Source organism: Hemiscyllium ocellatum, chromosome 6 (genome assembly GCF_020745735.1).
Source record: "Hemiscyllium ocellatum isolate sHemOce1 chromosome 6, sHemOce1.pat.X.cur, whole genome shotgun sequence".
NCBI lineage: Eukaryota > Metazoa > Chordata > Chondrichthyes > Orectolobiformes > Hemiscylliidae > Hemiscyllium > Hemiscyllium ocellatum.
Window position 1 is genome coordinate 106,454,643 of NC_083406.1, and position 27,855 is coordinate 106,482,497.

General features: G+C 41.0%; 1 protein-coding gene across 1 annotated transcript in view; it reads left to right on the forward strand.

Annotated features, from left to right (window-relative positions):
* gabra5 (gamma-aminobutyric acid type A receptor subunit alpha5) overlaps positions 1-27,855 on the forward strand; it is a 117,668-nt gene that overhangs the window by 19,028 nt on the left and 70,785 nt on the right. Inside the window, exon 5 of the mRNA XM_060826998.1 lies at positions 22,193-22,275. Coding sequence (XP_060682981.1) covers positions 22,193-22,275 — 83 coding nt within the window. The remainder of the gene's footprint in view (positions 1-22,192; positions 22,276-27,855) is intronic.

Sequence of the window (27,855 nt, forward strand, 5' to 3'; positions counted from 1 at the left end):
TGATTGTACCAACAGTCATTGTCCAACTTTAATTGATCTTAAAGGAGCCAGTGAGTTGCCTTCTTGAACTTCTGCAGTCCATTTGGTGTATGTATAACAACAATGCTATAAGGGAGTTCAAACTTTAATTCAATGATAGTGAAGGATCAGCATACATTTGCAAGTCATGATGGAGAGTGCCTTGGAGGGATAACTTGCAGATGGTGGTGTTCCCATGTATTTGCTGCCCACATCTTCCTGGATGTTACTGTCACAAGGTTGGAAGGTGCTATTTGAGGAGTCTTGATGTATTTGTGCAGTGCATCTTGTAGATGGTACACATTGCTGTTACTGTACATCGTTGGTGGAGGGAATGAATGCTTGTGGTTTTGCCAACACATGAGTTGCTTTGCCCTGGATGTTGTCAAGTTTTCTGAGTATATTTGGAGCTGTACTCATCCTGACAAATTGGGAATATTCTATCACACTCCTGAGTTGTGCCTTATAGATGGCTTTGAGAAGTCAGGAGACAAGTTAATTGCTGCACAATTTCTAGCGTCTGACCTGCTCTTATAAACACTGTTTGTGCCCAGTTCAGTTCCTGGTCACCCTCAAGATGTTGATAGTGAGAGATTCGACAAGGTGATGATATTGATTGTCAAGGGGCAATGGTTAAATTCTGTCTTGTTGGAGATGATTATTGCCTGTCACTTGTCAGCCCAAAACTGGATTCTGTTCTTGCTGAATTTGAATGTAAATTGCCCAGTTTCCGACGAGTGGTGGATGGTGCTGAACATTGTGCAATAGTCAGTGACCATCCCACTTCTGACGTTATGATGGAGGAAAAGTCATTGATGAAGCAGCTAAAGATGGTTGGGCCAAGGACACTTCACTGAGGAAGTCCTGCAGAGATGTCCTGGCGCTCAAATGACTGACCAATATAAAACAACCATCTTCCTTTGTGCCAGGCATGACTCCAAATGCAACCTTCAAGTGAAGGGCAGTTACTTTCACCTCACCTTGTGACCTCAGCGTGGGCAATTTTCCACATTGTTGAGTGGGTGTCACTGTTATTGTTGAACTGGAACAGGATGGCTATGGCTGTGGCAAGCCCTAGAGCATAAATCTTCAGTACTATTGTTGGAATAGTGACAGAACCCATAGATTTGCAGTATCCAGCACCTTCAGCCATTTTCTAATATCACATGAAATGTTGTCTAAAGTCTGGCACTCTGATGGGAGGTACATCTCAATTAGGCAATGTTTGTTCATCCACTCAGCATTTCTGGCTGAAAAATTGGGGCAAATGCTTCAACCTTCACTTTTGCACAGATGTGCCAGGCTCTCCCTTCAATCGCCATTCAGATAATAATTTTCCTTCCTGTTTTTACTACCAAAATGTATAATCTCACATTTATCCACATGATACTTCATCTGCCATGCATTTGCTCACACTCTTAACTTATCCAAATCAGACCAGAGCACAGCATCTCCCTCATAGTTCACCTCCACACCCAACTTTGTGTCATCTGCAAACTTTGAAATAGTATAGTTCATTTCTTCCTCTAAATTATTGATATATATTGTGAATAACTTGGATCCAAGTTCTGATCCCTGCGGTACCCACTAGTCACTTCATTCAACTTGAAAAAAGACCCATTTACTCTTACTCTTTGTTACCTGTGTGCCAGATAGTTCTCTATCAATGTCAGTACACTACTCAATTCCATGTGCTTTAATTGTACATGTTAATCTCTTGTGTGGAACCTTATTGAAAACCTTCTGAAAGTCCAAGTTAACCATATCCACTAGCTTCCCCTTATCAATTCTACTAGTTACATCTTTGAAAAAGTCAGTACATTTGTCAAGCATGTTTCCTTTTCATATATCCACGCTGACTTTGTCTAATACTGTCACTGCTTTCCAAGGACTTTGCTGCTAAATCATGTGTCTGGACTCTCGTATTTCCCTACTATCAATGTCAGGCTTCCCGATCTATAATTCCCCATTTGCTCTCTACCTGCTTTTAACAGGAGGGTTAAATTAGGTAGCCTCTAATCCTTAAGAACTAATCCATAGTTTATAGAATGTTTAAAGATGGCCACCAATGCATTGATTACATTATTTCCTCACCATTTCCCTACCAAGATGATTTCCTTCAGTTACTCCCTCTCACCAGATCCTGTGTTCCCCAACATTCTTTGGGTCCTTTGTTGTGGAGACAAACCAAACCTCAATGGTCTGACACCTCGTTGTCCCCCATTATTACATCCCTGTTTCTGACTGTAAGGGGCCTAGATTTGCCTTCACTTGTCTTTTTTCTTTCCACATATCAATAGAAGCTTCTACAGTCAGTTTGTATGTTTCCCACAAGCTTGCTCTCATTCTCCATTTTCCCCCTCTTAAATAATTCTTTTATTCTCATTTGTCAAAATCTTATCTGCTCCTCATCCTTATGACTGCTGCATTTATTTTTCTCCTTCCTTAGCTCTAATAGATTAGATTCCCTACAGTGTGGAAACAGGCCCTTCAGCCCAACAAGTCCACACTGACCCTCCAAAGAATTACCCACCCGGACTCATTTCTCTCTGACTAATGCACCTAACACTATGGGCAATTTTAGCATGGCCAATTCACCTGACCTGCACATCTTTAGACTCTGGGAGGAAACCGGAGCACCCAGAGGAAACACACGCAGACACGGAGAGAATGCGCAAACTCCACACAGACAGTCACCCAAGGCTTGAATCAAACCTGGATTCCTGGTGCTGTGAGACATCAGTGCTAACCACTGAGCCACTGTGCCGCCCTTTTTTCCCTAAACTTTCGTCCCCTCGTATTTGACATTTCCATCCTGGATAGGAGATTCCATCTATCCACCCTGTTCCTTATCTCTAATTTTCTTGTTAGCTATGGCTGGATCACCTTTCCCATGTTCTTTTTGTACCAGATAGCAATGAACAATTATTGCAGTCCAGCCACACACTCTTTAAATGTTTCTGATTGCACAGTGGTTAGCACTGCTGCCTCACAGCGCCTGAGACCCGGGTTCAATTCCCGACTCAGGCGACTGACTGTGTGGAGTTTGCACATTCTCCCCGTGTCTGCGTGGGTTTCCTCCGGGTGCTCCGGTTTCCTCCCACAGTCCAAAGATGTGCGGGTCAGGTGAATTGGCCATGCTAAATTGCCCGTAGTGTTAGATAAGGGGTAAATGTAGGGGTATGGGTGGGTTGTGCTTCGGCGGGTCGGTGTGGACTTGTTGGGCTGAAGGGCCTGTTTCCACACTGTAAGTAATCTAATCTAATCTATCCATTGTCATCCCTTTAAGTAACACTTTCCAATTTATCACAGTCAGCTTGGACCTCATATCATCGTAGTTTCCTCTATTTAGATCCAGTCAACTTGAATCAACCAAGTCACTCTCCACCCTAGTGAAGAATTCTCTGTATTATGATCACTATTCCCAAGGGGTACCAGACAGCCAGCACACCATTTATTCTTTTTCCATTACCTAATACCCTGTCTAGAATGGTCTGCTCTTTAGTCAGTTCCTTAATGTATTGATCCAGAAAATCATCCCATATACAATTCAGGATTTGCTATTCTGCAGTATTGTTACTGATTTGATTCTTCCAATCTACACGCAGATTAAAGTCATCCACAATTACAGTTGTACCTTGACTGCTTATATCTTTAATTTTCTATTTAATGCCCTCTCCAACTTTAGCGCGATATGACTATCATTTTCTGTTCCTTTTTGTTTCTTAACTCGATGTATACAAATCCCACTTCACTGGAGCTAGTACTCTTCTTCATTATTGCATTAATGTTTCCTTTAATCCAAATACTACCACACTGCCTGTTCCTTTTCATCCATCTTCCTAAAAACTGAATACCCCTGGGTATGTAGTTCCCATCTTTGGTCACTCTGCAGCCATGACTTTGTAATCCCAACCATATCATATGCATTTATATTTATCTGTGCAACTAACTCATCCATTCATCCATTTTACGGTGAATGCTCCACACATTAAGACACAAGGCCTTAACACTTGTCTTTTTAACGTTATTAGTCCTGGTACAACATACAGCATGATCAATGGTAATTCTAAACACTTTGGATTAAAACACACATAAATTCTTTAAAAATTACATCTTGGTTTTCCATGTTCTCTCTCCCCCACCCCCACTTCTCCTTCTTTCATTTTTGCATTACTTTTACTGATTTCTAATTAATATCCTACTGCTTCTGTGATGTTGCAATGTTATTAAGTTTTAACCTATTTTGTTGCGCTCAGTTCCCAGTGTCTATCTTGAACAAACCTATTAGTCTCCAATTGGTTTGATACTAACTTGGCAGACTTCCTAGACTAAATACTGAGATAGCCAGGACTGTTGTTTCAAAATCGGGAAATGCTATTATTGTTGAAATTCTCTTGTGTAATGACTGCAGCCCAATCATGTCTGAATAATATTAGTGGTACACTCAAGCTGGTTGATTTTTCCATGCTGTATATTCTAGAGGCCATAGTCTAAAAATAAATAGAAGGTTTATTGCAGAGCATAAGATAACCACAATTCAGATATCTAAAAGAAAGTGATGATGGAACAGAATTTACACTGAGCTCTCCAATTGTTCCTACAATGCTTCAGCATTGGATAATCACTGCAAAAAAATATCCGTTCTGTATGTATCTTGTAGTTTGTTAGCTCGGAGGATGGCATATAGAGTTGTACAGCACTGAAACAGACCCTTCTGTCTAACTTGTCCATGTTGACCAGATATCCTAAATTAATCTGATCCCATTTGTCATCATTTGGCCCATATCTCTCTAAACCCTTCCCATTCACGTACCCACCCAAATTTCTTTTAAATGTTGTAATTGTACCAGGCTGCACCACTTCCTCTGGCAGCTCATTCTGTACACGTGCCACCGACTGTGTGAAAAAATTGTCCCTTTGGTCCCATTTAATTCTTCCCCCTCTCACCTTAAACCTATGCCCTCTAGTTTTGGACTCCCCTACCCTGGTAAAAAAAGATCTTGGCTATTAACTCTATTCATGTCCCTCATGATTTTACAAACTTTTATAAGGTTACCCCTGAGCCTCCAACGCTCCAGGGAAAACAGCCCCAGCCTATTCAGCCTCTCCCTATAGCTCAAATCCTCCAACCCTGGCAACATCCTTGTAAATCTTTTTTGAACCCTTTCAAGTTTCACAACATCGTTCCAGTAGCATAAAGAGCAGAATTAAATGCAGTATTCCAGAAGTCGCCTAACCAATGTCTTAGCCACAAAAGATATCCCAACTTCTATACTCAATGCATTGACCAATAAAGGCAAATGTACCGAACGCCTTCTTCACCACCCTGTCTACCGACAGTCCACTTGCAAGGAACTATGTACCTGCACCCCTTGGTTCCTTTGTTCAGCAACACTCCCCCAGGTCCTACTATTAAGTGTATAAGTCCTAACTTGCTTTGCCCTCCCAAAGGGCAAAATGTCACATTTAGTTTAAGTTCAACTGCTTCTCGCACTTTTCAACCTATTGGCCTATCTGATCTAGGCCCCACTGCATTTTGACATAATCTTCCTCACTGCCCACGAGACCACCAATTTTGATGTCATCTGCAAACTTACCAACTATCCCTCTTATATTCGTATCCAAATCATTTATATAAATGATGAAAAGCAGTGGACCCAGCACCGATGCTTGTTGCACACTGCTGGTCACAGGGCTCCAGTCTGAAAAGTGACCCTCTATCAGTACCCTCCGTCTCCTACCTTTATGCAAATTTTCCATTCAAATGGCTAACTCTCCCTGGATTCCACATGATCTAACCTTACTAAGCAGTCTACCATGTGGAACTTCATTGACTGCCTTGCTGAAGTTCATACAGACAACATCCAACAATCTGCCTTCATCAATCTTCTTTGTCACTTCTCCAAAAATCTCGACTAAGTTTGTGAGATACAATTTCCCATGCATAAAGCCATGTACACTGTCCCTAATCAGTCCTTGTTTTTCCAAATACATGTAAATCCTGTCCCTCTTAATCCTCTCTAACAACTTATCCACCACTGACATCAAGCTTAACCATCTCTAGTTCTCTGGCTTTTCCTTATTACCTTTCTTAAATAATGGCACCAAATACGCCACATTCCAGTCTTCTGGCACATCCCCTGTGGCTACTGATGATACAAATGTTTCAGCAAGGAGCCCAGCATTTCTTTTCCTCGCTTCCTACAAAGTTCTAGGATACACCTGATCAGGTCCTGGGGATTTATCCACCTTTATGCATTTTAAGACATCCAGCACCTCCTCCGCTGTAATATGGACATTTTTCAAGATATTACTTTCATTTATTTAAGTTTTCCGGCTTCCTTGTCCTTCTCCACAGCAAATTCTGAAGTGAAATACTCGTTTAGTATCTCACTCATCACCTGCAGTTCTACACATAGACGAGCTTGCGATCTTTAAAGGTCCCTATTCTATTCCTAATTACTCTGTTTGCCTGTAAGATATTTGCAGAATCTCTTTGTATTCTCCTTAACCTTGTTTGCCGAAACTATCTCACGTCTCCTCTCTGACCCTCCTATTGCGTTTCTACTCCTTGAGGGATTCACTCGATCCCAGGGATTCACTCATTCTTTTTTTTTGGCCAGAGCCTCAATTTCTCTAGTCATCCAGCATTCCCTACACCTACCAGCTTTGCCCTTCATCCTAACAGGAGCATATTGCCTCTGCACTCTCATTATCTCATTTTTAAAGGCCACCTAATCTGCAACCAATCCTTTACCTGCAAATAGCTTCTCTCAATAAACTTTTGAAAGTTCTTGCTTTACTCCAATTTAGAACTTTAAGTTTTAGAATCAGGTCTACCCTTTCCCATTACTATTTTCAGACTAATAGAATTATAATCACTGGACCCAAAGTGCTCCCTGACTGACACCTCAGTCGCTTGTCCTGCTGTATTTCCCAAGGTCAAGTTTTGCTCCTTTGCTAGTAGGTACATCCACATACTCAATCAGAAAACTGTCTTGTACACTCTTAACAAATCCATCTCCATCCAAGTTCTTAACAGTTTGGCAGTCCCAGTCTATGTTTTGAAAGTTAAAATCCCCTGAGATCTCCTTACAAATTTACTTCTTAATTTCCCACTGACTATTGTGGAGTCTATTGTACAGCCCTGATATGGTGATCATTCCTTTCTTATTTCTCAGTTCCATTCAAATAGCTTCCCTGGACATACTCCCAGGAATATTCTCCCTCAGTATAGCCATAATGTTATCCCTAACCAAAAACAGCACTCCCCCTCCTCTCTTGCCCCCTTTCTAGCTGTCCTGTAGCTTCTATACCTTTGAACATTAAGCTGCCAGTCCTGCCCTTCTAAGAGCCAGATTTATGGAATCGCGATGATATCCCAGTCCCGTGTTTCCAACCATGTCCTGAATTCATCTGTCTTACCTGTCATATCCTTTGCATGGAAATAAATGCAGTTTTATGGATCAGTCTTACCTCGTCTTCTGCCTTGCTCTTGAATGCCTTAACTATTTGACTTGCTCCTTTTCTCAACCTTACCAGCCTCAGACCTAGCTTTTTTCCCACTATCTCTTTGGGTATTACCACCACCTTGACTAGTTTAAAGCCTCCTGAGTTGCACAAGCAAATCTCCCTGCCAGGATATTGGTCCTCTTCTGGTTCAGATGTAACCTGTCCTTCTTACAGATGTCACTTCTCCCCCAGAAAGGATTCCAATAATCCAAAAATGCAAATTCCTGTCCCTGAATGAAGTAGGGCAAAATGGTTGAGCCTTGGACACTGCCCTGAAGAACTTCTGCAGTGATATCTAGGAGGCTGAGTTGACCAATTTTCAACAATCACTAGCATATTCCTTTCTGCTATGAATGACTCCAGCCTGTATAGTGCTCCTCCACCAATTTCATGGGACAACTTGGTCAAATGTCCTTGACATTAAGGTTGCAGTCACTCTCACCTCTTTTGTCCATGTTTGGAGTAAAGTTTGAACGAATGGATGAAAGATCATTTATTGTCACTTGGACTCTACAATGAACAACATAGTAAAATACAGTGAAAAGCTTCAACCGTTGCCACAATCCAACACTATTATGAATAGTGTAAAAATAAAAGGAAAGAAAAGATATAGCTGAAAGTGATAATGAGACCTGGAGCCAAGTGGCTGTGTTAGCCCAAACTAAAGTGAATGTCAGTGAGCAGATTATTGGCAACAACTACTTGATTGCACAGTCAACAATGCTTTCCATTATTTGTAATGATTATTGAGAGTGAACATGATGGGGCACTACTTGATCTGATATACAGTGTTAACAATCCAGTCTCTTTTGACGTAAGCTTCTAGGCTGGCTGAGTATTTCCAAGCCCTCCTGCTTTTATTTCATATTTCTAGCACCTGCAGTGTTTTGATCTTCATCTTGCATCAAGTGGGCCAGTGTTCTATACAAAACCAACTTTCCAAATTTCATTTTCAACAAGACTTAGAGACGGGACCCAATCTATAAAATGAATAAGCCTCAGTGGTCTATAAATCAAACTCCAAACTAAACCGTTTGAATTACATCATATTTCTAATGATTGCAAATATTCACCTTTTCCGAACACCTCCTTGACCTTTAAGTTCCATTTCCCTTGAAAGCCACCTCTACTTTTAAAGGCTTGTAAAATCATGAGGGGCATAGTTAGGGTGAACAGCAAAAGTCTTTTCCTGAGGATAGGGGAGTTCAAAACTGGAGGGCATATTTTTAAGGTGAGAGAAGAACCATTTAAAAGGGGACTTGACAAGCAGTTTTTTCACATGGAGTGTGTTTGTATGTGGAATGAACTGTCAGAGGAAGTGGTAGATGCAGGTACAGTTACAACATTCAAAAGACATTTGTACAGGCACATGAACAGGGAAGGTTTAGAGGGATATTGGCCAAATGCAGACAAGTGGGACTAGTTTAGTTTGGGAAACTTGATAATTTAAAGGTCTGTGTTGTATGACACTGTGACTTCGCAACAGGTTAAGGAAGAAGCAGACTTATATTTATGTTGCACCGTTCACTAACAGGATGTGCCAGAGAGGTTTGCAGCTATCAGAAGGGCTTTTAAAGTGAAGCCACTGTTGCAAAGAAGCATGGCAGCCAATTTGTACACAGCAAGTTGTCATAAAAATCAAAGTTATAATGACCAAATAATCTGATGTTTTTATGTTGATGTTGATTAAACATTGATCAGAAACTTGTTCCTCTCTCACCAGAAGACTTTGTATCTTCCCCAGTCCACCTAACCCAGTATTTTAAAAGCTGCCAAGGAAGCATTGCATTTTCGGTTTTCCCACGTATACCTGATAACGTATTGTCTCCAAACACTTCTTCGCTTTCCACTGTCGCTAATTCACTTGAACGGTTGAAAACTTAACTTTGTTTCTCAGTTCTGGTGATTTCATACAGTATTATTACTCATGTACTGGAATATTAGAATAACAATAATCTTCTTACTAAATCGAGACCACTTGTCTTGTAACACAACTATAGTTTTCTACATTCTAGTGTCTAATGCTGAAATGATTGACCATTTATATACAGTAGTAATTGCCAATATAAATTATCAAGTTTACCAGAGGCTAAAACAGGTACATTTGTTTGGATGGCCATGAGGTTGTACTATTGAACGTTCTTATTGCTTTTATTAAATCACTGAAAATCCAATAGGTGGCAGTGTAATCACAGAACACAAATGACTTTGTTTTCACTAACATTGTAGTTCATTTTTCAGGTAATGCTTGATAGAGGATGTGTGACTTCAGCTGGCATCTTGGTATCAACCCACATACTTTCAGTATAAAGTTCCTACTTATGATTTTGGTATAAATTTTCAACCTACATCTTGTTTACTACAATATGCGCTTTATATATAATCCCTCTTGTTATTGCTTTAGTTTGAAGTTTGACAGTGCGTTGCTAGTTTTAAATTCTACTCCTGTAATTTTAATGCCATCTCAACTCTGCTGTCCATATCCTTGCTCATTACATTCAGCCATCATCCCTGTGCTCTTCATCTCCATCAGCTCTCTTAAATTACCTTGATCTTAAAATTCTCATCCTTGTTTACAAATCTCCCTATTGGCCTTGCCTTTCCCTATGCCCCACAATCCTCTGATATCTGCGCTGCTCCAAATTTGACTTCCATTTCCCAGGTTTCCAACGCTCCAGGAGTGATGGTCATTGCTTCAACTGCCTTGGCTCAAAGCTCAAATTTTGTTCCTGCCTCTCTTCCTCATTTTCCTCCTTCCAGATGAGCCACTAACCCAACTCCTTGACCAAACCTTTTGTCATCTACTCTAATGTTTCTCAGTCTCGAAGTCTGTCCTGTGAACCAGCTTGGGATGTTTTACAATGTTAAAGGTGTTTTGTAAACATTTTTTCAGTCGTACAGAATTTGAATCCTGTTGAAAAGAGTAAGCGACATGTTGCCTATCTTTTTGCTTTGTACTTATCTGGTCAAATGCAAGAATACCAAGTTTCAAACAATTGCAATAATTGGTTGGCATATCAACACTGTTTTGCCAAAGTGTTGCCAAGGGGTAAGCTGCTATAAGGGTAACAGGATAGTATGGTAGAGTCAGTCTGAAAAGACATCCTGCCTAATACATTAGTGAGCTATACTTTTCATGAATATCACAGCCCGTGTTATGCCACGGTATGTTGCAGTGTTTGGTTGGTGAAATCAAGAAACATATTTCTTCAGTTGTTCGTAATAGACAAAGGACCAGTCCACACTTGCAAAACTGAAAACAACATATTTGCTGTTATGTGTGATTTCATGATTGGGCAGCACTTGTTCACAATCCTGAGTACATTAATAGCTACACTAAGTAGGGCAGCATGGTGACTCAGTGGTTAGCAGTGCTGCTTCACAGCACCAGGAACCTGGGTTTGATTCCATCTTTGATTGACTGTGTGTGTGGAGTTTGTCCATTCTCCCAGTGTCTGTGTGGGATTCCTCTGGGTGCTCCAATTTCTTCCCGCTGTCTAAGAACGTGCAATTTATGGGGAACGGCCATGCTATTCGATGAATAATCAACTTAAGGTAATCAGTGGAGCAGGTAATGCAACACATTTACACTTACTAGAAGCACCTTACATTCATACAGAGGAACCTGTTGTGCATAAACAAAAGTAACACATTTAAGTGCTTTATTGAAGTATCAGGAAGCTTAGAGAGCCGACAATTCCCCGTAAGGTGGCAACACCTTAGCCAATCAGAGTTGACTTGCCAAATAATCCCCACCCTATTCTCGTGTAGTGCAAATTGTTGTGGTATTTTGAAATTTGGCATTTTGGCTTTACAAGGGTAAGTTGTTATTTTCACTGTATTTTTCCTATTACATTCCATGCTGTAGATATAGTTTCACCCATGCTTTGCGTAGTATGTTCAACTTACACTGTCAGTGTGACAGTTCAGCATGTAAATTCTATTCTTTACAAAATTCAAGTACTCTGCTCAATTTAGATCTCCATTTTCAAGGAAAAATATATTTGCCTTGGAGCCAGTTCATTTGATTGATTCCGGGGATGAGAGATGATAATAGATTGGACCTAGCTTGTTTGGCATTTGAAAGCATGAGAAATGACCTTATTGAAAAATCTATGGTTCTGAAGGGGCTTGACAGGGTAGATAAGGAGAAAAGAATTCTTTTGGCTGAGGAATTTAGAACATAAGTCAAAGTCTCAGGATAAGCGGTTGATCAGTTAACAAGATGAACAGAAGTTTCTCTCTTCGAGTGCTACGAATTTTTCAAATTTGCTGCTCCAGAGGGTTCTGGATGTGACACCAGAGAACTTGTGCAAGGCCAAGATGGACAGATTCGTGAACCCTCAAGTAATCAAAGATTTTGGAGAGAGGGCGGTCACGTGAAACAGGGAAAAAAACCATCGCAATTGAACTACATGATGAAGCGGATTCTAAAGATGATATTGTCTAGTCCAGCTCCTTTTTCTTTATGTTGTTAGTTTCTTTTAGCATAAATTCAAACAAAGTGGGGAACTCACGCTGGCTGAGATTCTAGGATATTAAGAGTCACACTTCCAGAGAGTATCTTACCCTATCCCCGTAACTCCAAAATAACAACGTGACAATATTTTACAATATGGCATAATGCCATATATATGACTGTTCCACATTTATGTTTATGTGAGCATTAAAATGTTAAATTATTCCACTGAGGATCCTTTGCATTAATTGCACTATTAATCTTGTCACTACATTGCAAATTAAGTTTATCGTCTCTTTCTCAGGATACACTGGTCTGCAATCCTGGCACTGAATGATCCCATTGCTCCCAGCACTAGCCACTATAAAAGTATATAGTGTGAGGGATGTTGGGGGTAGGTTCGAAGGTGCTGGCAAAACTAACAGGGCCAACAGCAGAATTGTCATATCAGTCTTAAAAAGATTTGAAGGTGCTGATGTTGGACTGAGGTGTCCATATTTAAAAAACACACACCAGGTTATAGTCCAACAGGGTTATTTGGAAGCACTAGCTTTTGGAGCTCTGCTCCTTCATCAGGTGGTTTTGGATAATAAGATTGTAAGGCACAGAATTTATAACAAAAGGTTACAGTGTGTTGTAACTGAAATTATATATTGAAAAAGACCGGGATTGTTTGTGAAGTCTCTCATCTTTTAGAATGAATATGTTGGTTTCAGTTCTTTTATATGTAAATCTCAGAACTTTTTTACAAGTTACATTCTCAAGTGAACTGTAACAATTGGTATTATGTCGGCATTGAAGGTGTGAGGTGCCCTGTGTGAGGCTGTCTGTGCCCCAATGTTCAGACTGATTCTAGTCTAAAAAATGGATTTATAGAATCTTATATGGATTCATGCAGTTTTTGAGCAAAATAAAATGTAATTCTGCAAGTACAAATTCACCCCACAAACGTGTGTGTGTGTGTGTGTGTGTGTGTGTGTGTATGTGGGTGTGTAGTGTGAGGGGGAGTATGAGTGTCTGTGAGAGACTGTGCATGTGTATGTATGTGAGTGTAAAGGGGTATAAGTCTGTGAGAAAGTGCGTGTGTGCAAGTGAGTGTGGGAGTGTATATGTTAGTGTAAGAGAGAGCATGTGTATGAGAGAGGGTCTGCGTAAATGTATGGGTCTGTAGGAGTGTGCGTGTGTGTCTCTGTGTGTGTCTGAGTGAGTCTCTCTGTAGAATGTCTGTGAGTGTGTGAGTGTCTGAGTGTGTGTCTGTGTGTGTGTGCCTGTGTGTAGGAGTGTCTGTGTGCGTGTGTATGTGTGCATGTGCATGTGTGTGTGTAGTGCAGTGGGATCACCTATAGTGTGACATGAACCAAGGTGCCGGTTCAGGCCATCCCCTTGAGTACTGTCTTAAGAAGTGCGTTAACAGCAAAATTGAGATGATTGTGGCTCTCTGAAAATGTCACTAGGTGGCAGAATGCATCAGGACATAGCAAAAATGCAACAACTACAAAGTTATTGCACATGATCTGCTACTAAAAGAACAGGGATACTAATAGTACTTACCTTTATTTATCCATAAATGTCACAGCAAATTACGACAAGCGCAGGGAGGCAGTGAAATTCAGAAATCCAAAAATAATGTCCCAGTTACCCCAACCCCCTGTTAAACTTCATGAAAACAATTTCTAATTGATTGTAATCACTCCAAAATTATTGAAGAGTATGAAGATGTCAGATTTATTAACATAACACATACAAGCTAATAGCATCACAGTTAGCTAAATCAGACCATTTCCAGCCTAAGCACCCTTTTAACAATGTGTGAGGTGTTAATTGCAGGAGCCTAAACAAAGCTGAAGTCAATGGAAATCAGGAGCTGGAAACTGAACTAGACTAACCATAAAAATACTGTGGCTGCAAGAGTAATTCAGAGGCTAATATTCTGTAATGATTACCTCCTCTTTCCTCCAAATTTGGACCACCACTGACAAAGGCACAAGTCACAGGAATCTGACAAAATACTAACCAGTTATCTCAGTGGGAGCATCTGCAAAAGCACTCAAGAAGCAGCAATCCAGCCAGTACAAGCAGCCTTCTTGATTGGCACCCCATCCTCCACCTTGAACATCCACTCCCTTCACTACTAATGCTAAGTGGCAGCAATGGGTGCCACTTGCAGCAACACAGCCATGCTCCTCAGGCAGTACTTTCCAAAACCAAGACCTGTACCACTGAGGAGCACAATGGCACAGATGCACTTGAACACAGCCACTTACAGGGTCCCCTTCAAGCCACATAAGTTCACCAAGGAGTGGCACATTGAGTTTAATTAGGATAAATGCGAGGTGCTGCGTTTTGGAAATGCAAAATAGGGCAGGTCTTATACACTTAATGTTAAGGTCCTGAGGAGTGTTGCTGAACAAAGACACCTTGGAATGCAGGTTCATAGCTCCTTGAAAATGGAGTCGCAGGTAGATAGAATAGTGAAGAAGATGTTTGGTATACTTTTCTTTCTTGGTCAGAGCATCAGTGTATAGGAGTTGAGAGGTCATGTTGCGGCTGTACAGGACATTGGTTAGGCCACTTTTGGAATATTGTGCGCTATTTTGGTCTCCCTCCTATGGGGGTGAAGTTGTGAACCTTGAAAGGGTTCAGAAAAGATTTACAAGGACATTGCCAAGACTGGAGGGATTGAGCTATAGGGAGAGGCTGAATGGGCTGGGGTTGTTTTCCCTGGAGTGTCGGAGGCTGAGGGGTGACCTTATGGAGGTTTATAAAATCATGAAGGGCATAGATAGGGCAACTAGACAAGGTCTTTTTCCCTGGGTTGGGGGCATAGGTTTAGGATGAGAGGGAAAAATTTTTAAAGGGACATAAGGGCAACCTTTTCACACAAAGGAAATGGTGGAGGCTGGTACATTAACAGCATTTAAAAGGCATCTGGAAGGGTATATGAATAGGCAGGATTTTGAGGGATGTGGCCAAGTGCAGACCAAAAGGGACTAGATTGGTTTAGGATATCTGTTTGGCATGGACGAGTTGGACTTTAGGATCTGTTTCTGCGCTGTACATCTCTGTGACTCTATGACTCTACGACACACACCAACCTGACTGGAAACCTTATCACTGTAGTTGGGTCAATATTTTGGAACTCACTTCCTTACAGCACTGTTTATTTACCCAAACCCCAAAGACTGCAATAGTTCAAGGACACAGCTCATCACTGCTTCTCAGGTCCATCTGGGCAATAACTGCAGGCTAGCCAATGATGCTCACATTCGTTTTCAAGCTATAAAGTTAAGACCAGATTCCAACAGTTAACTATTATAAATATGACAGTGATTCTTTTCCATGTTAATTGCTGGAGATTTTTAAAATGTAATTTTTCCCCCTTTAATTTTCCATCTTCTATTATAATCCAATCTTTTTATCACTTACTTCAAATTTCTTTGTGTTCTTGATTCGGCAGTGAGTTCCCCCATTTTATTCCACATTTTCTTTCCAGTTGTCAGGTAAGGATGTGTAACAGCTGCTTGCCCTCTTCACTCAGGTCTCAGATGTCTGGCTTTTCTTACTGCACTGGTTATTAGCTCATACTTCAAACAAACTGTCACATCAAAACTTTTGAAAAGTCAAAATGTGCGGTTTAACTCAACGTAGATCCTGTTGGATTATTTGTAATGCAAATTGTGGCCTGACTGCAGTAAAATGATCAGAACCTAGAAATATGTCAATTTTCCTTTCACAAAGTATCTTCCTGCACATGTTGTAAGTTAGCATATAAGAGGTATTTTACTTTCAAGAGCAAACACAGCAATCTGATTTTTATCAGACCACCGCATTACAAACTATTTTTTTCTGTTTCAGTGAAATATCCTATGTTCATTTGAACCTGTTCTCTGTAACTATAACCTTCCATTCCCATAAAGGGGGAGCTTGAAGGCTTGTAAGGAGTTCCTTTAAATGTACTTGATAGTTTGCAATGTGAGCAACTAGATTAAACAGATTGAAGTCATAGGTAACAGTATGCAGTACAGAGTCAGCAGCAGGCTAAAGCTTATGTGACTCAGAAAGATAATAACCACATTTGAAGACATTTAGCTAAATCAAGGAATAATCCCACAATCAGGTAAGTAAAATTGAACGTGGGGATTACAAAGATCAATAGTAACATGTGAGAGATGGAGTAGGTGACAATACTTGGAATTCCTGAAATGTTACTTACTAACTGTGCCAATGTTTCTTTGCCAAATAAACACCCTCTATGAAATATTCAGTGACATCTGAATATATTATCAACTGTTTGTAGAATTTAAGGAAATGCCCTGTGTAGGTTGTATAATGGTTGTAACAAGGTCATCTAGGTGGATCTCATAGAATATGATTTCCCTGATTGGGCTGTTAATCTGGTCTAATCCGGGAGCTCTGGCTGACAGATATAAGCTGAGTGTCAGAGGCTCTGTTCACTCTGAGAGATGGCTCTGAGGAAGCCAGATCAGTGTCAAGTACAATGCACGTGTAATTAAATGGTGACTTGTTGACAAGGTACTGACCTCTGTGGAGCTTTTTCACCTTGTTTCTACTGATTGAATGGTACATATTACAGAGACTTGATCCAGGCACACTGCCTTCTGTGATACAGACTTCAAATACCAAAAGACATGAGAGAGGATTTGGAGTAAGAAGTGAAGAGATAGAGACCTTTTTCACCCAAAAGACACCAGTTAAGAAATGCCACCAGCACAGTCTATTGAAGTGACAATGCAAGAGAAATGCTTGAAGGCACAGTTGAATATTTTTTTGAAAAAGCAAATTGAGGAATATGATAGGTTGGCTGCCTATTTTTTAAAAAAAGTTTATTTTGATGTTTTCCTGTTCCCAGTTATCCTAGTTCTGTGTCACAGCCCTCCTTAAGATGTAATGCATCTAACGCTTCGTGTTACACAGCTTTTCAGTGGCATACAACTCATAGTAAAGCACAGAACAGTGGACACCTTAAACAAATGATATGAAACTGAGCTAGTGAAATGATGTAAGTGACTTCAGAATTGCATCAGCAAAATATTGAAATTAGAAGTTTGATAGGAACAAAAGACACAGAGACAGGAGGAGGCTAATTAGTCCCTCACACTTGCTGATTAGGGGAGTCGAATCCAAATTTGGTCGTGATTGAAATTACCTTCATTCCATTGGTCTGCCTTTGATTTATCCCTTGCTAATCTCACCTCATTAAAATCACGTCATCACAGTCTGGACAATTTAAGTTTTTCCACTATTCACAGCTGCTTCGAGAACAGAATTCAGTATTCGCTTCACTTGTATGAAAAAGTGCTTCCCGTTTTTCATTCCTGATGCCCTTACTCTAATTTTAGAATTGTGTCTCCTTCTACTCTGATCCTGACTGGAGGAAATAGTTTCTCCATAATCATCGGATCTCTTGATCATTTGTTTAGATCACTTGTCAAGCTTTATACTGAAGGCAACCTGTCCTCACAACCTAATGCCTTTAAGTTGGTTTCATACGACAACACTGCTCCTCCAATACTCCCAAAATGTCTTCCATTTGTTGGACAGACCCTATGGCCTCAGACCTTCCTTAGATTCATAGAGCCATACAGCACAGAAACAGGTTCTTTGTCCCACCATATCTATGCTGACCAACAAACACCAAACTACACTTATCCCATTTACCTGCATTTGGCTTAGCCTTGGTCCACATTCCAGATTTCTACCGCCCTCTGGATGAAACTTACATCCTCTAGTCTTAAGCATGTTTGACATGGTGAAGAGATTCTCAGAATCTACCCTGTCTGTGCCTCTCATAATTTTGTACATCTCAGTCAGATCCCCCTTCAGCCTCCTCGGCTCCAGGTAAAACAAATGCAGTCTATCCAGTCTCACCACATAAGTCTGCATACTCACTCTCTTGGAGGAGAAAGTGAGGTCTGCAGATGCTGGAGTATCAGAGCTGAAAATGTGTTGCTGGAAAAGCGCAGCAGGTCAGGCAGGATTCCTCATGAAGGGCTTATGCCCAAAACGTCGAATTTCCTGTTTCTTGGATGCTGCCTGACCTGCTGCGCTTTTCCAGCAACACATTTTCAGCTCTGCTACTCACTCTCTTAGGTCACCTCCCCACCTGCACCAAAAGTAACAGCTGAGCCTCCAACTTTCCTTTAAAACCTGTCCCCCTCTCTCATTCCGGAAGGAAACTAGCCCCAACAGGGCAGAAAGAGTCAAATGGTTAGTGTGTTACCCAACATTGCGCTTCTCACCCCTAATATGGGGATTACCCTGACTGTCACTGCTCTGAGGGACAGATTGGCCGTTTCTGAACCCCTGGACTGGTATTGGAATTTGCCCTTGACTTGCTGTACCAGTACCCCTGAAGGAAGGACATAGCAATAGGTGGCCATTCAGCCCCTTGAAACTGTTCCGCCATTCAAAGAGATCATGGCTGAACCGTGGCCTGAATCCATATACCTGCCTTTGGACCATATCCCTTCATGCCTTTGTTTTACAAAAAAATTATCTATCTCAGATTTAAAATGAACTACTGATCTAACGACATGTGCTGCTTATGGCATAGCACTCCAAACATCTTCCACTCTATGTGTGCAGAAGTGGCAACTGTCTGCATGGAGTTTGCACACTATCTTCGTGTCTGTATGGGTTTCTTCCGGGTGCTCTGTGATCCAAAGTGCAGGTTAGGTGAATTGGCCATGCTGAATTGCCCATAGTGATCAAGTTAGGTGCATTAGTCAGGGATAAATGTAGAGTACTGTAATGGGGAATGGGTTTGGGTGGGATATTCTTTGGAGGGATGGTGTGTACTTGTTGGGCTGAAGGGCCTGTTTCCACACTGTAGGGATTCTATTTAAAAAAGTGCTTCTGAGCAACTCTCCTGACTGGTCTGGCCCTAACTTGTAGACTATGCCCCCTAGTTCATAATAAATATCTTTATCAACCTGTCTTTTTCTGCTAATAACCTGAAGGCATCAATCAGATCACTCCTTAACATTCTAAATTCCATAGAAAACAAGTCTAATTTGTACAATCTCTCCTCATAACTGAAGACAGATACCATTCTTCTATACTTATGCTGTACTTCCTCCTGGGCGGCACGGTGGCACAGTGGTTAGCACTGCTGCCTCACAGCGCCTGAAGACCCGGGTTCAATTCCCGACTCAGGCGACTGACTGTGTGGAGTTTGCACGTTCTCCCCGTGTCTGCGTGGGTTTCCTCCGGGTGCTCCGGTTTCCTCCCACAGTCCAAAGATGTGCGGGTCAGGTGAATTGGCCAAGCTAAATTGCCCGTAGTGTTAGGTAAGGGGTAATGTAGGGGTATGGGTGGGTTTCGCTTCGGCGGGTCGGTGTGGACTTGTTGGGCCGAAGGGCCTGTTTCCACACTGTAAGTCTAATCATATCCTTCCTAAGATGTGGTGCCCAGATCTGCTCTCAGTACTCAGAGGTGGACAGGGGTCGAAACAGGGTTTTGTGAAGCTGTAGCATAACTTTTGCATCCTGATATCAGTCTTCTAGATATAAAGGCCATCTTGAATTGACAAGTCCTGCTGTCACTCATGGCAAGCTTATTTAATTTGTACCTGTGCTGAATGGCAAGGTTTGATATGTACCTTGTACCTCTGGCTAAGAAGCAAAATGCAAAAAGGCAAGGCAATGCAAAGGATAGATTCTGCATCCATCAGGAAGGCTCACAGAGACTGTATGCTGTGACAGCAAGCAAAGAGCTTGGAGCTGCAGCCTGGTCCACTCCATGAGCTGGGTGCTTGACTCTGAGCACAAAGTACCCTCCCTGCAGCATGACGATCATAGCTGCTGGTGCAGCCCGAGGGGAAGCACTGAAATGCAGAAACATCTCATATGTAGATCGGAGCTGTGCCATCAGGCTTACTAGAGCCTGGCACATTTTGGATGCCAACGTCTGTGGGTATGATGTGCATGTGGCCAGCATCCATGGACCATGCTCTAAGATGTTTATGTGCAGTGTCCAATCTGAAGGTCCTTTGGAACAATTGGCGATTTGTTTTCCATATTAAGTCCAGCTTGTTTGACAAGTTTGATAATAGAGAAAGCCGATTATTAATGTCACTAACCCTGAGCATGGGACCACAAATCCTGCAAAGCCTTAATGCTGCCTACTCACTTGGCTCAGGACATCCTCCTACCTACACCAAAAGCCAACAAGGCATTTAACAAGCAATAATTCCCCCTTAAAAGGCAACCTCACCATTTCCTTGCAAAAAAACTCAGCATGGAATGGGTGAGTGAATAGTTTAGTGAGTGCCTGAATGAGTAGATGGGTGAGATAAGTACAGTAGAGGGTTGGGTGTGTTGTGTTGATTGGAGATTGCGTGAGGAGATTAGGGGTGAGTAAGTAGATGGGTGAGTGGGTTGCTGAGATTGAAGTGATATTTGGATCAGTTGGTGAGGTCTGGTCACATTCTGCTGCTATTTTTACATAGTTATGTTCTAAAACCATGCTATGCTCACTATTTGAGTTTACTTACATTTTTTTGCAAACTGGTAAATGCAGAACATGTATGAACATAGGCTGTATTTTCACAATCTTTGTTTAAAAGCGTGCTTCAAATTTGTTAAAGCCGTAACTGGTGTACCATGATAAATACAGCTGAAAATGGATTATTGTGATATTCAGCATTTTAAATGACAGCCCAAATTCACCACCAGGGTATAAGCTGATTTCAAAGGACAGAAAGTTATCTAAATCATAGATAAACCCTATTTACATTGGGGTCAGTCAACTAAATGAGCTGGAGGGCTGTTTTGTGATGCAGAATGATGCCAACAGTGCAGGTTCAATTCCTGTATCAGCTGAGGTTATAATAAAGTTCCTCCTTCTCAACCTTTCCCCTTACCTGAGGGATGATGACCCACAGAGTAAACAACCACCAATTGTTTCCCTCTAATGAGAGAATAAACCTCTGGAGAATATGGAGCAGGTACAGAGGTCATATGAATTTCAGCAACTCAAAGAAAAACTTGGAAAATCTACATATTAGCAACCAAAGTGACTACATTAATTTGTCCTTGGGTCAGGCTGAGTTTGTGAGTCACACATCATTCTAGCATGTTTTATCTTCAAAAATCCACCACAGTTCGAGTTGCATGGAATGTAATTTATGTTAACAATTATTTTCACTAATACTGATTTTTTTTTTAGATTACTTACAGTGTGGAAATAGGCCCTTCAGCCCAGCAAGTCCACACCGACCCGCCACCGACCCAGATCCATTCCCCGACATCTAACACTACGGGCAATTTAGCATGGCCAATTAACCTAACCTGCACATTTTTGGACTGTGGGAGGAAACTGGAGTACCCGGGGGAAACCCATGCAGACACGGGGAGAATGTGCAAACTCCTGCCTGAGGCAGGAATTGAACCCGGGTCTCTGGCGCTGTGACAGCAGTGCTAACTGCTGTGCCATCGTGCCGCACAGGGACATGGGATGGAGAGATGATATATGCTCAAAACCTGTAAATGGTTTTAGTGAACCCACACTTGAAGAGACTACGAACCAGAGCAAATTTGAAGCCCTGTATCCAACCTGCCCTTACCATCATTTCAGTTTTCTTGCTGCAAGATCATGACCAGCTCAATTCTGACTTAGTCTGTTTTCTTCCTGGACTGTGTAATTTATTTGTATAAAATAACATTTATTTACTGAGAGAAAAAGTAGATTCAAAACTGCTAACAGTCAACATAAAAACAACCTCAGTTATGACTATGAATAAATCTGTCATATCTAATCTGGAAAGCAATAGTGAATGACCCAGTAAATTTGATGTTGAGAAAGGGAATATTTAATTAATTAAAACAGTTATTTCTCATTTTCATTTTTGCTTGATTCCCTAACTCATTTTAAAATCTCATTTATCATTCATCACAGCCTACACAATAATAAGAAGTTCCTCAACACTTTGTTATTACATCTTAACTTGTAATTACTGTATTAAGCATGTTACTTCGTATTTGGCTATTGGTTACAAGGACATCTGATTGGGCGCTAAATCCCAATTAATGCTGTAGATGAATGAGTCAGTGAATTACTGATTATTTTCATTCACATTATTGCATTCAAGTGACATTACCATCCACCACCTTCAAGTGACTACACAATTATTTTTGGATTGAATGGAACATTACTAGGGTTTTATGTTCTGTTTTACAGGTTAACCATTTCTGCCGAGTGTCCTATGCAACTCGAAGATTTTCCTATGGATGTTCATGCTTGCCCCCTTAAATTTGGAAGCTGTAAGTGCATTTGAAATTGTTGTTGAAAACACAACAGCATAAAGTCAGTGAGCATCAGGAGCAGATTATTAATTGTTCTGCGCCACGGTTGTAAAGATCAGGGGCTAGACAGTTTCATGACCTAATTTAGGATGACCGTAGTCATCCTGCGTGAAGTTCGTCCAACTTATTTACATCTCTTGAACGACATGGCTGGTGAGATAGTTGATGCATCGATTATCATTTTCCATACCACTCTTGATTTGGGTCAGGTTCCACTAGAATGGAGGATGGCGAATGTAAAGAAAGGGAGACAGAAACCAGGAAACTACAGGTCACTGAGCTTAACATGCATCATCAGGAAAAATGTTGGAAGCTATTACTCAAGAGGCTAAAGTACTTGTATAAGGTCAAAGTATTCAAGCAAAACTGATGAGCTTTTGTGAAAGGGAAATCAGATTTAATTTTTTTTTATGGGAAGAGGGTGGTGCAGTAGTAAGTCACTGGATCCATAATCCAGAACTCCAGGTGAATGACTTTGGGGATGTGGGCTCAAATCTTACCATGGCAAATAGTTAAATTTGAATTCAATAAAGATAGTGAATAAGAAACTGACCAAATGGTGGCCATGTAGCTGTTATCAATTGTGAAAAAAATTCTGGTTCACTAATATCCTTAAGGGAAGGAAATCTGGTTTGACCAACATATGACAATGTGATCAACTCTTAACTGCCCTCAGAGCACTAAGGGCATTAAATCCCTGTCTAACCAGTGATGCCCATATCCCATGAATGCATAATAAAATCCACTGGAGTTCTTTGAGGATAAAGGTAATTCAACAGATATACTGCATCAAATGCTTTGAAATCAAAGTGCCATATCCAAAGATTATTGTGAAAAATAAAACTCATAGTGGGTAGCATGGATCAAAGTTGGCTGGCTAACAAGAAGCAGAGAGGAAGCATAAATGGGTCTTTTTCAGCTCGGCATGATGTACTCACTGGTATCACACAGGGACTGGTGCTGGGATCTCAAATATTTTGCAATTTATATAAATGCCTTGGGTGAAGGGACAGAAAATACGGTTATCAAATGTGCTGAAACACAAAGATAGATCTGGATATAAGTTGCGAAGAGGAAATAAGGATGCTGCAAATAATTTGGATGAGTTGAAAAAATTCCAGCAAAGCGAATATAATGTTGGAAAATGTGAATTTGTCCATTTTGGCAGAAAGTGTAACAAAGCACATTATTGAAATGGTGAGAAACTGTAGACCTCTGAAATACTGAGGGTTCTGGGTCTCTACTGCTTAAATCAGAAAAGGTTAGTGTACAGGAACAGCACATAATTCGGTGCATTAATAGAATATTATCACTTCCACAGAGCACTGGAGAACAATATACAGGATCAGTCATGTTATTTAGGGAAGGATGTAAATGTGTTGGACATAGATCTGAGGAGGTTTACCAGACTAATTCCTGGAATAGGTGGGTTATCTTATGAGGAAAGGTTGGACAAGCCAGGCTTGCATCTAATGGAGTACAGAAGAGTAAGAGATGATATGATTGAAACATATAACATCCTGAGGTCTTGACATATTGCATGGACAAAGGATGTTTTCTTGTGGGAGAGTCAAGAACTAGAGGTCACTGTTTCAAAATTTCAGGTTGCTTATTTAAAACAGACCAAAAATTCTGTGAGGGTTAAGAGATTTGGGAACTCTTTTTCAGATAAGATGCTTTAAGCTGTGTTCTTAAATAATTTTAAAGCAGGAGTGGAGAGATTCATTACAGGCAAGGGAGTGAAAGGTAAGCAATGCGGGAATATGGATTTAAGGTTACAATCAGATCAGCCATGATCTTATTAAATAATGCAGCAGTCCCAATAGGCTGAATGGCCTACTCCTGCTCATTGTATGCATTTTCATTTATCAACAAGAGGTTTACTCATCAAAAGGTGAGACAAGACCATCATTTTTTTAAATGGACATTGCACTGGTAAACGTCTATAACACATATTTCTATTCGAATCTCCTCATTCAGGTAGCAAAGGGAATGGCGAGAAAGCAGGAATGTGGTATTGAAATAGAAATTTAGCCATCATCATTCTGAATAGGCTACTCCTGCTCCTAGATTCTATGTTTCTGTTGAGAAACCTTGCAGAGATAAGTCAATACACAATGAACCTGCGATTGAAATCCATCTTGAGATGTGGAGCAAAATAGTTAGTATTAAATCAATTTGCATTTCCACACAACATGCCCAGTATTCATTTTCAACGGTTGCATTAGAAACGGAATATCAGGATCAAACAGCTCATCCAACATTGACTTGTAATTCCTCCTGCAACATATCTTTGTCCCTTCGTTTTTCAAGTTAATGCTTATAACAATCCAAAATCCCTTAAATCCAACAAATTACTTCTTAAAGTCATTTTTAGGTTTGAAGGGGGTTATACTGTCCGTCCAATCAGAGGATGACAACTATGGGCAAATATATGCTGAAGATATTGCAAAGGAATTTGTTTTGCACCTTTAAGATTGTCGAAATGACATATGTTTAATCGCAACCGCAAATGTATGTCTAATGAAGTCCCACAGACAGCAAAGAGATAAATGACCACTTAATCAGTCCTGCTTCTGTTGTTTGAGGAACATACATTGGCTCAAGACTTCAACACAATCCCACTCTTCCTTGGTTTTGAATCCCTGGGTCCAGCAATAATTGGACAAAATAAACTTTTTCTCAAAGATTTCATAGACTCCACAATCTGGATTCCTGTGGTATCTGTGTCAGTCTGGTAAAAATCGATAGGCGCAGTTTGATTTCATTTTGATGGGAAATCTACATGATGTCCAGATGAGAGAAGAGTAATCTGTCGATTGTGAGAAAAGTCAAGGTGAAAGGAAATAATGGGATTACTTTGCTTTATTGTTTATTTGCTCAGGGGATGTAGCACACAGGGTAGGTCCCAGTATACTTTGACGTTATAGGCAGGTGCCCTTCATCAGGAATCAATCCCAAGGAAGGGCTCTTGCCCGAAACGTCGATTTTCCTGCTCCTCGAATGCTGCCTGACCTGCTGTGCTTTTCTAGCACCACTCTAATCTTGACTCTAATCTCCAGCATCTGCAGTCCTTACTTTCACCCAGCATACAGTGCCCGGCAGAAGCCATTCTTGAACTGTGGTCATCTTTGGTGTGTAGGACACCCACAATGCTGTGAAGAAGGGAGTTCTAGTTTTAATCCACCAACAATGAAAGAATGGCAACATGTTTCCAAGATAGGGTAGTGTGTGAATTTGCAAAAGCAAATCCTGTTCTGTTTGCATCTGGGGACAGGGACTGTGTATCTGACTGAAGTAGTTGGAATCAGGATGTGGGGGTAGGGAGTGGGGTGGTGCATGCAACCACCATATACTTGCTGCCATCTAAGTGGCAAAGAACACAAATATGTCATAAAAGAATGACTTTTCCCCACAATGAGGGTGAGTAAAAAGTTTCAGTACAAAATTATACTAAAGGGATTTGAAGAAACAGCAGATGACATTTCAGATGAATATGTAGAAGGACTGCAGAAAGGTGATGAAAAGCTGCAATACATAAAGAAGACTTTGTGCAGAGTGAACAATGTTTGCAAATTCACTGAAGTTCAACAAAAGAGAATGACAAATTGAAAACAAAACTGGGAATTTGCCCAAAACACCGATTTTCCTGCTCCTCGGATACTGCCTGACCTGCTGAGCTTTTCCAGTACCACTCTAACCTAGACTCTGATCACCAGCATCTGCAGTCCTCACTTTCGCCCTGGGAATTTGATGGAAGATGAATCTCCTTTCTGACTTTAACATTTGTAATTGTTTGTGTGAAATTGACACGATAAATATTTCAAGCTAATAATCTTTCATGTAATTAATAATTAATATCAGTTGAAATAATTGCATATGCTTAAAAAGTGAAATAAACTAGGTCACTTAATTATACAAAATGCTAATTAAATATGAAGCACAAAGTGAAATGGTAGATAGTATCTACAGAGAGTGCTACATCTGTAATGTGAGAGAACAGTGTGACTGAGACAGCCTCGCGTGCCATCGAGAGGTTAATATTATACCCACCTAGAGCCTTGAATCAAGGAGGACCCTCAGTGCAGGTCAGTAATTGAGAAAGAGGGTCTGTGGACAGGGAGTGTCAGCAGCAAGGGCAGGGCCTGTAAGCAAGCACACCTCACCTCCCCCTCTCCCCTCCCCTCCCTCGTCCACTCTATGATTGCATACACCACCCCCACACCCTGATTCCAACTTCTTCAATCAGACACACAGTCCCTGCCCCCAGAGGGCCAGAAGCAAACACACCATCATTTGCTTTTGTGCTCCCTGCAAGGGCAACACCCCACCCCCCACCACCACCCCCGTATTCAATACTATCCTCCCACCAGGCAGAATACAGCCACTGGGTTATTCCAGTGGCAGTGTGATGAGGCCTTTCAGAGGGCATCAATTGCCCATTTATGGGTCACAAGAGGCAGAAGCACAGGACATCCAAGCTGTACCTTTGCAGGAGCTAATTACAGCAGATGCTGGAATCTGTATCTTTGTGTGTGAACTTAGTCAGAATAAGTTCTCCACAGGAGGGCAACGAGATTCCACCCAATGCAGTTCACCAGTGTAGGAGGGATTTTTTAAACTTTCAAGGAACCCCTTAGGTTAAGTCATGATTCAGATTTGGTCAGAGTCTGTGACTGCAAATCTGTCAGATAAGAGGACTGCATATACAATGGTTCAGGTGCCTCAAAAGTTGACCAGCAGGCAAATAGAGTGCAGTAAGAACGATCAAATGGACGTCTGATCAAATGAAAGACACATTCATGTGGGGTGTCCAAAGGGGAGTGTGATACTAATAGAGGAACATAAAGTCATAGAGATAGGTACTGCTCACTGTTGTCCTGAAAGCTGGATTTCACTTATTATTTGGACAGCTATGCTGGACAATGATATAGGGAAAAAGCAGGATGCTTTCAGGAGTGATGCTCATTTGAAGGACTTCTGCAGGCACGAGGAGCCAAACAGCCTCGTTTTGCACCAAAACCAACCTGTTATTCTGAACAATTCAGCTCACTGGGTGGCAAGGTTCAAGACATCCCCTTGATGCTGGTGAAGAACTTGGATGAGGAGTGCCCTATTATTATGATCTCCAAAGGAAAGAATTACACAGGTGGAACCAGGGATGTGCTTCTGCTGAGGAAATTCAAGGAGCTAGGAGACACACTACAAAGAAGAACTTCAGATGATTTAATCCCTGTGGAAGTGACTGTGTCACCTTCAAATTGGTCTCAGGATAAATTGATTGCAGGTGGTTAAAAGAGTGGTGTGGGATGCAAGAGTGTTAAAACGCAGGGAGGGTAAACACTATAAGATGGAATTGAAATCATATTTGATAAGTCTATTTGGTTTTGTTTGAGGGGATAACTTGCTGGCTGATGAGGGAATTGATGAATGTAATATATTTAGGTTTTCAGAAGGTATTGAAATAAAATGCCACATGCTGCACTAGTTCAGGGATAATAAGTTTGAGGTAATAGATTATATTAGTATAGGTAGTGG